This window comes from Rattus norvegicus, chromosome 2 (genome assembly GCF_021556685.1).
Source record: "Rattus norvegicus strain SHRSP/BbbUtx chromosome 2, alternate assembly SHRSP_T2T, whole genome shotgun sequence".
NCBI classification, from domain to species: Eukaryota; Metazoa; Chordata; class Mammalia; order Rodentia; family Muridae; genus Rattus; species Rattus norvegicus.
This window is the reverse complement of record NC_141535.1, coordinates 89,992,016-90,004,384: the sequence shown is the minus strand read 5'-3', so window position 1 is coordinate 90,004,384 and position 12,369 is coordinate 89,992,016. Positions and strand designations below refer to the sequence as shown.

General features: G+C 35.3%; 1 protein-coding gene across 1 annotated transcript in view; it reads left to right on the top strand.

Annotated features, from left to right (window-relative positions):
- The window catches only part of Tgap1l1 (GTPase activating protein testicular GAP1 like 1), a 144,303-nt gene extending 133,367 nt beyond the window's left edge, over positions 1–10,936 (top strand). The window contains exons 54-59 of the mRNA XM_087636522.1: positions 1,066–1,196; positions 2,433–2,591; positions 4,998–5,107; positions 6,190–6,376; positions 9,731–9,968; positions 10,725–10,936. Of these exons, the coding sequence (XP_087492648.1) occupies positions 1,066–1,196; positions 2,433–2,591; positions 4,998–5,107; positions 6,190–6,376; positions 9,731–9,968; positions 10,725–10,903 (1,004 nt within the window). The 3' untranslated portion in view covers positions 10,904–10,936. The remainder of the gene's footprint in view (positions 1–1,065; positions 1,197–2,432; positions 2,592–4,997; positions 5,108–6,189; positions 6,377–9,730; positions 9,969–10,724) is intronic.
- Positions 10,937–12,369: the final 1,433 nt, after the last annotated feature.

The following is a 12,369-nucleotide window of genomic DNA, read 5'->3' as shown; positions in this document are numbered from 1 at the left end:
AGCTATATAAATCAGACTAGATTTCTAGCACCAGCCATGATTTCAATCCTGGTGAGAGACATTCTACCAATTTTGAAAGTATTTCCTATGAGTTTTCCCCCAAAATATGGATGTTTTAAATAGCACTTGGATTTCTCTCAAAGTTGGGGCTTGAGTGCCAGTTGCCAAATAAATCTTACAAGGAATTTCAGCAGTCAACTGATTCTTATTTACCTTCTTTCCTCCCAGTCTTCTGCCATGTTCCCGTGACCTCACCCATAAAGCCTCACCAACATCACTCCCTAAACATTAACTGAACAAGGCAATAACAATGGGCATGAGAAACTAAATGGGACCTGAGACCTAGACAAAGAAATATAGGCAATTGCATATTAAACAAGAGTATGCAATTGTGTCTAAAACAAGTGTATTTTGGGATGCAGGAGAAAGATGGAATCTGTTTTCTTACCCAAACTGATAGTCTGTATACTATTGGTGTGAGAGAGTTAATGCTTAGGGTTATTAATGAGAAGTATAAAAGGGTCTTTGTTATTTTTTGTTGACATATAGTTTCCCCCCTCCTTTTTGAATGACTACAGGGTTATTTATCATTTCTGTCCTCTTATGTATATGTACGTTATCTTGAGACTGCTGTTTGCCTTTTGTAGACCAAGATTGCTGATGAGAAATGACTTACTGGTGATTAAACTATGTAATGCTACACCTCTTCTGTTAACATGAATGATGCTTTTGCCCAGTAATAAAGTCTAGGCTAGTGTCTGTATTCTTTGAAAACATGGAGAACGTTGATACAGTTCCACTATATTTTGGAATATCCATTCAAAATTCAGATATTAGTCTAATGTAGTGACTTTACGTGTGACTTTGTCTTTTTCCTTCATAGCTTTTGTATTTTTATTTTCCGTTCAGTTAGACTTTGAGTATTATGTGTCTACTTAATGTTTTCTATGCTTCTAGTACTTTAACACATATCTCCTTTTGATTTGGTGCAATAAAATGCAAAGGATATACAAGGTCTAAGAGAGTTCACTTTCAAAAAAGATTTCCCTTCTTTCTTATATTCAGAGAAACAGAAAGGCAATATATATACCAAGCCACCAGTATATTCTAATCCAACACCATCAAGAAAGAAATGCTTATTTGGCAAAAATCTTACAAGCATTTTTGTCGACAGTAAGCTGCCTGCTCCAATACTTGTGAGTATCATTTTGGCTATCTACAGCACCTTTGTTCTCAGTAAGCTATTAATCAAACTGAAGAATGTTTAGATAACCTATCCATGAGGGTAAGATCATTTTAAAACAGAAATAAGTTCCACTATATTTTGAATAATGTAATTGAAAGAAAACGAAAAGAAATAACATTCCCGTGTTTTGCACTGACTCTATCAAAGATCCAAACCCACCAGCTTGTTGGAGGAAATAAGTCTATGGAAGTGCCCCACTATTTCCCCAACTGGAAAGTCTTGCAGCTTCTTTAAGACTCCATATTTGTCTAGAGTCTCCCATAATATCATTGCCTCTGAAATTACTCCATCTCGTATAATTAAAAATATCTATAATTTTTTGCTTTATATTATCAATGAATTAGATGAACACACTCTTTTTGATATATATTAACATCTTTTATGCTAGTGGACTATATTTAAATGCCATCTAATATGGTTTACTCTATTTTAAATGAGTGATTATCTTCTTTGGAAACATCTTTAGTATCCAACATCTACTTTAGCACTATAGCTGTGATAGGAATTTATGCTGTTTGTGAACAAATTTATCCTGTCAGACACATAAGCATTACTGCCGATTTCTTAGGTATTTTAGAGCAGAATTTTCTGGTAACCTTGTTTGTATTCATGGACTCATTTTAAAATGGAGTAAACCTATGTATGGCAGTCATGTTTACAGAGTAAATGATGGAAGAATGATTGAAATTTGCTTGGGTTCTTAAACGTGAAAGCATCTGTAGACGTTGTTGAAAATAAGTCACAAAATAAGGATATAAAAGTCTCAGAAATATAGTGAAAAAATATTTCTGCAAAACACAAAGGTTAGGATACATAATAAAGGCCAAGACAGACAGTAAGTAAAATAGTTGATCTCTGGAAGGGAAATATCCCAATATATACTTAAAATTTCATGCTTGAGAAAGATATTCATAGAAGGAAACAGAAATTAATAGAGGACCATTCACCAAAATGCTTCTGGGAACAGAAGTCCAACAAAACCATGATGTTATAAATTAGGGGGAAAATGGATGAGGGAAGAAAATGTATTTGGAAGCTAAAACAAAAAATTTCAATGTCTTCTTCATCCCTCTCAGTTATACCTCTACACCCAAAACTGCCATAGCTCAGATTCACAATAAAAGACATATTTGTGCTTCAGATGTGTGGATCTCTAATAATACAAGCTTATCCTTATCCCCCACAGGATATATTATCCGTAATTGCAGAGAAAGGACAAGAATCAGATCAGATATTCGAAATTCTACCTGAAAATTCACACTGGAGCCTCAGAGAGAGGATTGATGGTGAAGAACTCATAGACTGGAATGAAGAAAGTGTTCTAGTTACAGCATCCGTGCTGATGGTAAGGAAGGTTTTCACATCACCAACATTAAGCATCCCTCTAGAGATGCATATGTGCTTTCTGTCTTTGAGATTACATGATGATGACTATTTCCTAGAAATATGGACACGTGACCTCTTGATAAGTTCAGGTAAAATATGACAAACCCAAATATTCATCATAAAGACAGGTGAACAGCTTCTGTTGGAAGTTAATATCCTTTTATATAAGATGGGCTTATTTTGGCATTACAAATATTCCCACTGATGTCACCTCTGAACAAACCATGTGAATTAATAGCTGAACAAGTTATAATGTTGGTAAAAATGTGCTTTATCAAATGCATGTATTAAATAATACTTACCAAATAATATCCTTCACAAATAACAGTTCAAATTGACTACTCCAACACTCACCTACAATAGGCTATCGATGTTGAATATTATCCTCTGTCTTGTATATACAAGAAATGGTTTTCCTTCTCAATCAAAAATAACCCAGCACTATAACTTTTGCCAGATATTGCCATTCTAGTTCCATGTCAAATATTCAAGTATTAGCCTAACCTTCGTTTAACTTGTCTAACACTTGTAACTTGCCAGGGAGCTTCAGTGACTCTAGAGCAAATATCATTGTTTTATTTTTACTTAGGGCCATGATCTGATTTCACCTTTCACAAGATTGTGGAGCTATGGCCCAGACATAAAGAGTGAAAATAATGCTCTGGGATTAACTATGCTTACTAACATTAGGCAAAGGTGTACTGAATGATCCTTCCTTGGTCTTTGAGCTTGCCAAGTGTGTCTGGTTCTCATTGCCAGAAACTTGAGACCTTACTCAAGTTAGCCATGTGTATTCAAACCAAGTACAAGGGCACCTGGGATTCTTTCATTTTTATGGCTTGCTAACTTTAGTACAACATGATACTTCATTCTGGTATTTCATGCAAAAGACAGTTGCTTTTCTTCAAACAATCTGATGGTTACAACTGAATTTAAATAGTTGAATGTTTACAATTTTTAAGAAAAAAACATAAAACTACGAGACCTTCTCACATGGAAAACAAGTAAGCTTCACCACTATTCCAGCTGTGTCGGTAAGCAAGATGTACGTGTATATTACAGCTTTACTCTGTGTGAGCCTGAAGTACAGATTCAACAACTATACAGTCAGGATGAGTTAATTTTGGGTGCTGTCATTTTTTGATAGTTGCCTATTTCCAAGAATAGGACTTTGGTTTTGGTTTTTTTGATTTGGTAGATTTTTAAAGAGTTACTATCATTATGATCATAATAATCATCATCATGATAATCATCATCATCATCGTTTTACATTTTTTTGTTTGTTCATTTTGTGTCATGTATGCTGCTCCCTACCTATTATCCCCTCACAGAGTCTCTGAGCCAGGTTAGGGGCCCTTGGGTTATCCTCCCACCCTGGCAATCAACTCTCTTCAGGGTTAGCACATCTTCTCCCCCTAAGGCCAGATGGGGACAGGGTTTCACAGTCAACAGCTTACAGATAGCCCCTGCTCCACATGTTGGAGGACCTACAAGGAGACTAAGCATTTGCTATAAATGGTGCTGTAGGTCACGCTGCAGCTTCTGTAGGATTTTTAGATAGTAATTCAGTCCTTGATAGCTCCCAGTGCTGCTGCTTAGTTGATTCTGTAGCTCTTCCTATGGACTTCCTATCTCCTTCAGGGCATGGAATCTCCCCCATTTCTACACACAAGTCCTTGATTTATGCATAAGATCCAATGATTGGCTGTGGCTCTTCATATCCTATTTCAGTCAGCTGCTGGATGGAGCCTCTAAGAGGGCAGTTATGATAGGCTCCTGTCTGGATATTCCACATAGCATCTGCCTTTTTTCAAGGCAGAGAGAGCTTTGGACTGGGAATTGGAGTGCAGATCTATGATTGCAAGTCATGATGTGGACTAGAAGTCAGGAGAGGCAATCTGAACAGACAGTAGGTTTATTTCATTGCTATAGCAACTAGGACTCTGCTTCATTGATTCTAGTCTTCGGTAAGAAAACACAAGATCCTGTATATAGGTTCCACATTTGATCCAAGATTCTGGGGAGATAGAAGTCTGGGAATCTTTTATGAAGTATGCTTTCAACCAATGATTCTCAGCCATCCTAATACTGTAACACTAATATATTTCCTTATGGTTTGGTGATTACTAACCATTACATCATTTTGCTGCTTTCTCACAATTAAAATTTTGCTATTGATAAGAATTATAAATTAAAATGGAGAGAATACATGATATGGAAGATATAGGATATATGACCACCTAATGGATTATGACCCACAAGTTAAGAATCACTGGTCTAAAATGCTAATTTTAAACAAAAATGCTTTTCAAGTTCTTTCTAAAATGTACATTGACCATTACTTCTTTGTTTCCATTAAAAAAAGGACTTCATTACAAACATTGAAGGAAGTTTACTTACTTCTGACTTATATGAAAATTGGCTTAGCGTCTCAGATGAAGGATCGCTGGTTGGAAAAATTAATATCATCCAAAGGTAATGATACAGTAAGCACTTGGGGAACTGTACCAATATAGAAGCAGTGCTTTTGTAAGGTACATAGGCTTGTATTTACAGTATTATAAGCTGGAATGATGTCCCATGCCAAGAGGTTTCCTTAGCACAGACATGTATTGTCACTTTAAACATGTTCATTTCCCACATTAGAGTGTTGAACCATGTCTGAAATCCCACCTGAGAGTCTTCTCCTTTATAACTCTCACAGTTTAGAAGACAGCCTATGCAACACCTTGGGTGCAGGTCACCCTAGATTACTGGTTTAGTTCCTGTGTGAAACAAATTAAAAAATACCAGTGGATTATTTGCATCCTAGTATTATTACCATGTTACTATGAATATTTGACAAGTTAAATATATGTCATTGATTAGAACATCAAGCTATTACTGAATACTTCTTTCTCAACTATAACTACCTCGAACAGTCTAGGTCAGGTATAGCTTTGACTTCTTTGAATCATTTTTCTGTGCGATATGCCATAGAATGATTTTGTATGTAACAGAAGGGTTGAGCTCCAGTTGCTACCCAGAAGCCATGCATCTCTGCCTTACCTGTAGCAGAAGCTTTTATAATTGCATTGTGTAAGGTCACTAGAGTGCTTTCTACTCCTTACGTTCTAGAGTGTCACAAGAATGTTACATGGATTTATCCTACATTAGATATTAAATGTTTCTCCACTCCATGGTGCTTGGGAAGATGGATTGATGCTTAATAACACTAGATGTTTTCATGCACAGAACCCACATGGTCTGCAACAATCTCATTCATTCTAATATCAATGTCCTGACATCTTCCTCTAGCTTCTGTAGGTAGCAGTCAAATATCTATTACATAGAAAATCATTCACACTTTTAAAATATGTTCCCATGATTTTATACAGTAAAATGATTCACAGAAAATATTTTATGAATTCTCTACCTGTATATTATACTTCTTTTGAATTCTGATTATACTATGAGTTGGTCTACAAAACATTTACCTTGTTTTCTTTATATTAGTTTTGTAACTAACATTACTTTTCCTATGGTATAAAATAAAATTATCCCTTTTCTTTGTTTAGGCTTTTACTGAAGATTCCTCAGGCAAACTTTATCCTTCTGAAATATTTCATTCGCGTATTGGTAATAATACGAGAGTCATCCATGAATAATTTAGACAGTAACAGTTTATCTAACCGCATAGCTCCTTATGTTTTGTGGAATCAGACTACAAAAAACACATTGTTTGGCAGTGATGTATCAAGAAAGGTAAGGGGATCTGACTTTTGCCTATGGGAACAAAATTCCCATTGTAATGCAGGAAGTAGGAAAACTTTAGAAAGATCATTTCTGTAAAAGGAAACCCTAGGATTCCATTCTTCTGGAGTGGAGTAGAATATGTATTGATCTGTTTTAGGAAGATTTGGGAAGAAAGATTGTTAATGTAGTTTAAAATAAGTGAATCATTTATTCTTTCTTCTGTTCTTTCCTTCTTTCTTCATAGATATTGATTTTGGCCAACAGTATGCTTCATATACAATTGTAGTCAAAGACAACAAGAGTGAAGTTTAAAAAAATCCTGATTATCTAGGTTTTGCTTGTTTTTTTTTTCATTCCAGCCATATTTTTGGAGTATATAATAGTTGTGTTTCACAGTAATTAGACTATTATCGTATTACATATTCACACCAAGTGAATTAATGGTCATATAAAAGTACATTTCATATATATATATGTGTGTGTATATGCATATATGTTTTATGTGTGTGTATGTGCATGCATGTGTGTGAGCATGTAGGTGACAAATTGGTGTATATTATTTTGTATACTTTCAATTATTTTACCACTAATGTATTTCAGGAGCAGTTCATCAGGTCTACTGTAGTGTTAATTTTATTTTAAACCCATACGCATTGATATTTATTCACTAATTTATTTACTCTATATCCTGATTACAGCCCCTTCCTCCAAGTCCCATCTTCACGACCCCTTCCTCCCTCCACTTCCTCTATCTTAATAGCGTAGAACTTTCATGAACACCAACTCACACTCATACATCAATTCACAACAGGAATAAGTGTATCTCCTCCCACTGAAGCTACACAGAGCAACCCAGCTTAAAGAAAGCAATCCAGTGGTAGACATCAGAGTCAGAGCCAGCCCCCACACTAATAGTTAGGGGAGATACCTGAAGATCAAGCTGCACATCTGCTACATATATGTAGGGGGCCTAGCTCCTGCTGCTGGAGCATATGAAGGGGGAGGTCCTGCAGATTCAAAGCTGAAGGATCACAATGATCAAAGGCTACAGCAAGATCCCAGGATAAAGAAGGAGAGGCGTGTCTGGGAGGTTTCAGTATTGATGGTGTAACAAAATCCAGAGGACTTGAAGCAGGCCAGTGACTTAGTTTCAATGTACATTTGCAAGTAAACCTGTTTGGACAAAAGGGTATAATGTGTGACATAGTATAGCACAACACATCTCACACACTGCCTTTTTAAAAAGGATTTTAATTTTTTGTTTGAGTTTTAATTTTTAATTTAAATTTAAAACTTTAATTTTAATTTTTGAAGTTGTGGGAGGGTGATTGTTACCAAGGGATATATGGAAGGGTTAAAAAATAAAATGAGAGTTACTTGGGAGCATGATGATAAATTTTAAAAGATTCAAAAACGGACATATATTTTGAAAATTATAAAAGGCAACAAAAAAGTAAAAAATGAAAGAAAGCAGGGTACATTTTAACTAGTAATTTCCAGAGATTAGGTACACAGGAAGATATAATGATGTTACACACAATGGAGGAAGATAACCCAAGAGACAATTTGAATAAGATTCTCACCCAGGACTCAACTTGACTTGGACTAGAAACTACCTTTTGTAGGTAATTTCTAATTACCAAGTTACTGGAAACCTAAAATCCAAGCCTGTATCGAGCCACATGTCCAAATGAAGCAACAAAATTCATTTTTCATTCTTAATAACTATTAATGATTCTTCTGTTATGGGCAGTTCTTTTCAAATATATTCTTTTGAATGGTCAAGTATGAAAACAAAGAAACAAAACTATTCTGTACAATCTGCATATAAATTAAGGCAATCATCTGAATGTGATTTTCCTAAGAATCATTTCTTTCCTATTCTGTGCAGGACTCCTCAAACATAAATTTAGGTGCATCCTGGGAAGAAATGTATGTGATGAGTAGAGTTGACTTAATCTAAGCTATCATCTCAGAAGAAAAGTAACTTATCAGTGTTGCTCAATTTAGAAAGTGTCATAATTTCCTATGATTGCTGTGACAAAACATTGATAAAAAGCAACTTATGGAAGACAGGTTACAATCCATGATATACTTGCAGTTAACAGCTAACTCCTGAGAAATATCAGGGCCCAAACTGAAGCAGGGCAGGAACCTAGAGGCAAGAACTGAAGTAGAAGCTGAGTAGGAGTTGTGCCTTGTCCCTCATATCTTTCTTTTTCTGACTAACAGGTCAAGGGTGGCACCATCCTTGAGATCTCAGCCCTACAAATTCCAAGGTTAATCAGGACAATATCCTTTAGACTTCTCTATATAATAGGTCAATCTGATGGAGGCATTTTCTCCATTAAACTCCGCCTTCTTACCAACTTCTTTTCTCAGCCACCTTTGTATTGCCTTAATAAAAACACCAGGATCTAAAACACCAACCAAAGGGTACACATGGGGGCACCCATGGCTCCAGCTGAATATGTAGCAGAGGATGGCCTTATTTGGCATCACTAGGAGGGCAGCCACTTAGTCCTAAGGAGGCTTGATGACCCAGGGTTAGGGAATGCTAGGGTGTTGAGGCCGGAGTGTGTAGGTGAGGGAGGGACCACTGTTATAGAGGCAGGGGGAGGAGATACAGGGTCGGTGGAGGTGAACTGTGAAGTGAGATAAGGTTTGAAATCTAAATAAATAAAATAACCAATAAAAGACAAAACAATATGACCAGAGAAACTTATTGAAGTAAGTGGTTATTTGGGACTTAGAATGTTAAGTGAGTATTGCACTTCAATGTCATGACAGAGGAGCACGACTGCAGAAAGGAAGCAAAAGCAAAGAGGAAGCTGAGAGTTGATGGTTCTTATCTTGGGAAGCAAAAATGTAGCAGAGAAAGTGCATTGAGAATGGGCACCTGCCTTTGTAACTACAAATTCTAAGCAGTGGCATACTTCCACAAGGAGGGCCAAGGGACTTAAACCACCAGAAAGTTGTCACAAAGAGGGTATTTCCATGCCTGGATCTAGAATGGCATCCCATTCAAAACATCTCAACAGAATTCCCCATCCCCCTACCCCCACAAAAAATCAACAAATGACAGTCATTAATTTGATTCACTCACAGTGTTTGGCGGCACATCAGGTCTGAAACGTTGCTTTGGTTAAGTAGTTCTTCTGTTCTTTGCAATATACCTTAAATTTTGACAAGTTTTGGTAAAATGAAGAGAACTTAGAGTCTCCACCTCAGAAACTTCATTTCATGGGTTCCTATCTGTTTGTGACAACTGTTATTTTCCTTATAGTTTTGGATTTCATTTTTAAATTTCAACTTTGTAAACTATGTGAAACGACAATCTTGTTCTACTTTGTGTTTTTACAGATGTCTGTTATACAAATCATGATAGACAACTATCATGAAATATTTGGAAATGACAATATATTTTGTAAAGGTATTGACAAAAGATCTGGGGATTTAAAGATGTGTACATATTCAATAAATTCATCTGGAAAATCACCTATTACGAAAGAATTCCTAGGTGGCTGCAATAGGAAAACATGTGATAACAGAGAAAATTTTAAAATTTCATCCATTGCTCTGCGGGAGGAAGGTCCTATAGGTGAGCCAAGATGTATTTAGTCATCAAATGAATGGAAGGATGATATCATTCACTTATTTCATAAATTTATCAATATCAGAGCAGTTTGGGGCACAAAATGATATTAGAGTATGGAAAAACTTTTTATCCAACACTTTAATTAAATTATACTTAAATTTATGCATATATACAAACATATATATTAATATATAGACATACATACAGACACACACACACAAACACAAACACACACACACATATACCCAAATACTTATGTTCTATATATATACAGGTAAGTATGACAGACTAATTAGCCTCTGTAAGACTTCCACAATATTGCCTTTCTTCCCATGGTCTTTAAGTCTTAGAGGATTTCTTGCTATGAAATTATTATTTTTGCAAAGATCATTAAAAGCAATGATTTAATTTATACATCCATTAGACATTCTGCGTGTATAAGCCCTGCACCACTGTCAACATGCTTTTTTATTTTAATGCAAAAATAATGTTTGATTAATTTCCTATGAGAGACAATCCAAATGCTTAGCATTGCCATATATATATATAAAATTGCACAGGATGCACTACAAAGCTTACATGAAGAAAGATAAAGAAGCTAAAATACACCTGATAATAAGGTAGTACCACTCACATCCCTATACTTTGATTACTTAAGAAATTCTTTGTGTAGAGTTAAGAAGATAAACTGAAATATTACTCTTATCTGAAGTGAAGTGAATCTATCATCTCAATGACATTTTATGTTTCATTTCACAGGACAAAACAGAACTACCACCACATATAAATGGTGGGGGATGACTGAAGGGATTATAAGGTCATTCAATTTTAATCATCCCTTCTACCTTCCACTTAATTATAAGAGAAGAGATTATTACAACATCTTGCTCCCACATTTTTTCTGTATGTTATACATTGTCTTCTATCCTAATAAATGATATAACAAATAAAACTATTGCGTACACTCCAATGTGCCTTGTTCATGATTGTCCATAGTCTTTGGAAAGTGGCATTTTTCTGTCTCTACCTCTATAGCCCAGTTATAGTACTAGCTTACCCACCTCAGTTTACAAAGTGAAGCCAAAATTGATGACATTAAATATTCCCTCAGAGTTGTGCCTAGAATTCTGCGCCATACAAAGTTCTAAATAAAATTCCATTACCAATCAAACTTAATCATCACACATGAAGTTAGAGATGTACCATGGTATTTAGAATATACAAAATGACCTGAAAAGATCAGTTCTTATGCAACTGAGTACAAGGTTTACGACATGAATTTGGGTCATTGAAACATACTTTAAAAAACAAACAAAACTGGGTATTTTTGCACAAGCATCCCTAGACCAGAAGCTTCTACCTGGATGGAGATGGGAGTCGGAGACAGTAGTTAACAGAAGCTTATTGGCCAGATATTCCTGACATGTTGTTCAGCAATGATCAAAAGAGATCTTGTGACCAAAAAAAAAAAAAAATGAGAAAGACCAATGCTGGAGGCTCTTTTCAAATGTAAATAAGCTCAAATCTCTAAATATATCGCCAGTGACGTGATCTATACATGATTTACACACACACACACACAAACACACACATGCACTCATACACACATACATGCACATTACATACACTCAAAATATATACAAGCATGCAATATATTTTATCGCTCTTCATAACCTGAGACCTCAGCATGAAATATTCTTTATTCATTGTTTGTCTATGTGGAAAATGGTCTGTAATACAATTTTGAGATATGGAAATCTTAGAGAAAACCTCCAGTAATGTAATTGATAATTTCTATATTTACTGTTTCTTGGCCCCTCCTGAACTCCCACTATTATAAGTTCAAAATATTTTTATTTATTACTATTATAATTTTTTAAAAAATTAAGTTTTTCATTAGATATATTTATTTACATACATTTCAAATGTTATCCACCTTCCTGGTTTCCTGTCCTTAAGCCCACATTCCCTCCCCGCCCCCCCATACGGGTATTCCCCCTATACATTATTAGAAATTTAATTATAGCACTATAGGCTGTCTTTTCTCCCTTCAGTCACTGCACTCTCAAACTCACTTCAATATTGTTTTATATATGTGTTTATTTATGTATATTTGTATCTTAAAAATATGGATACAACTTGAGTCCATTTTATTTTGTTTGTGGATATAGTTTCCATGATGTACAGTGTGTATTAGACAATCCATATGCAGATCATTTCTTTAAAATTAACCTCTGACAGTTACTTTTACCTACCTATAACTTTTGGCACATGAAATTTTTCACTGTCTTAATAGTGCACTGATATTGCCATCATTGTGCTTTTGCACCCATTTTTATGAAAGGCAATTTGAAAACAGATTTTCAAGAATGCCAGCTTTTAAAGTCTTTGTAATCCCTCTTCT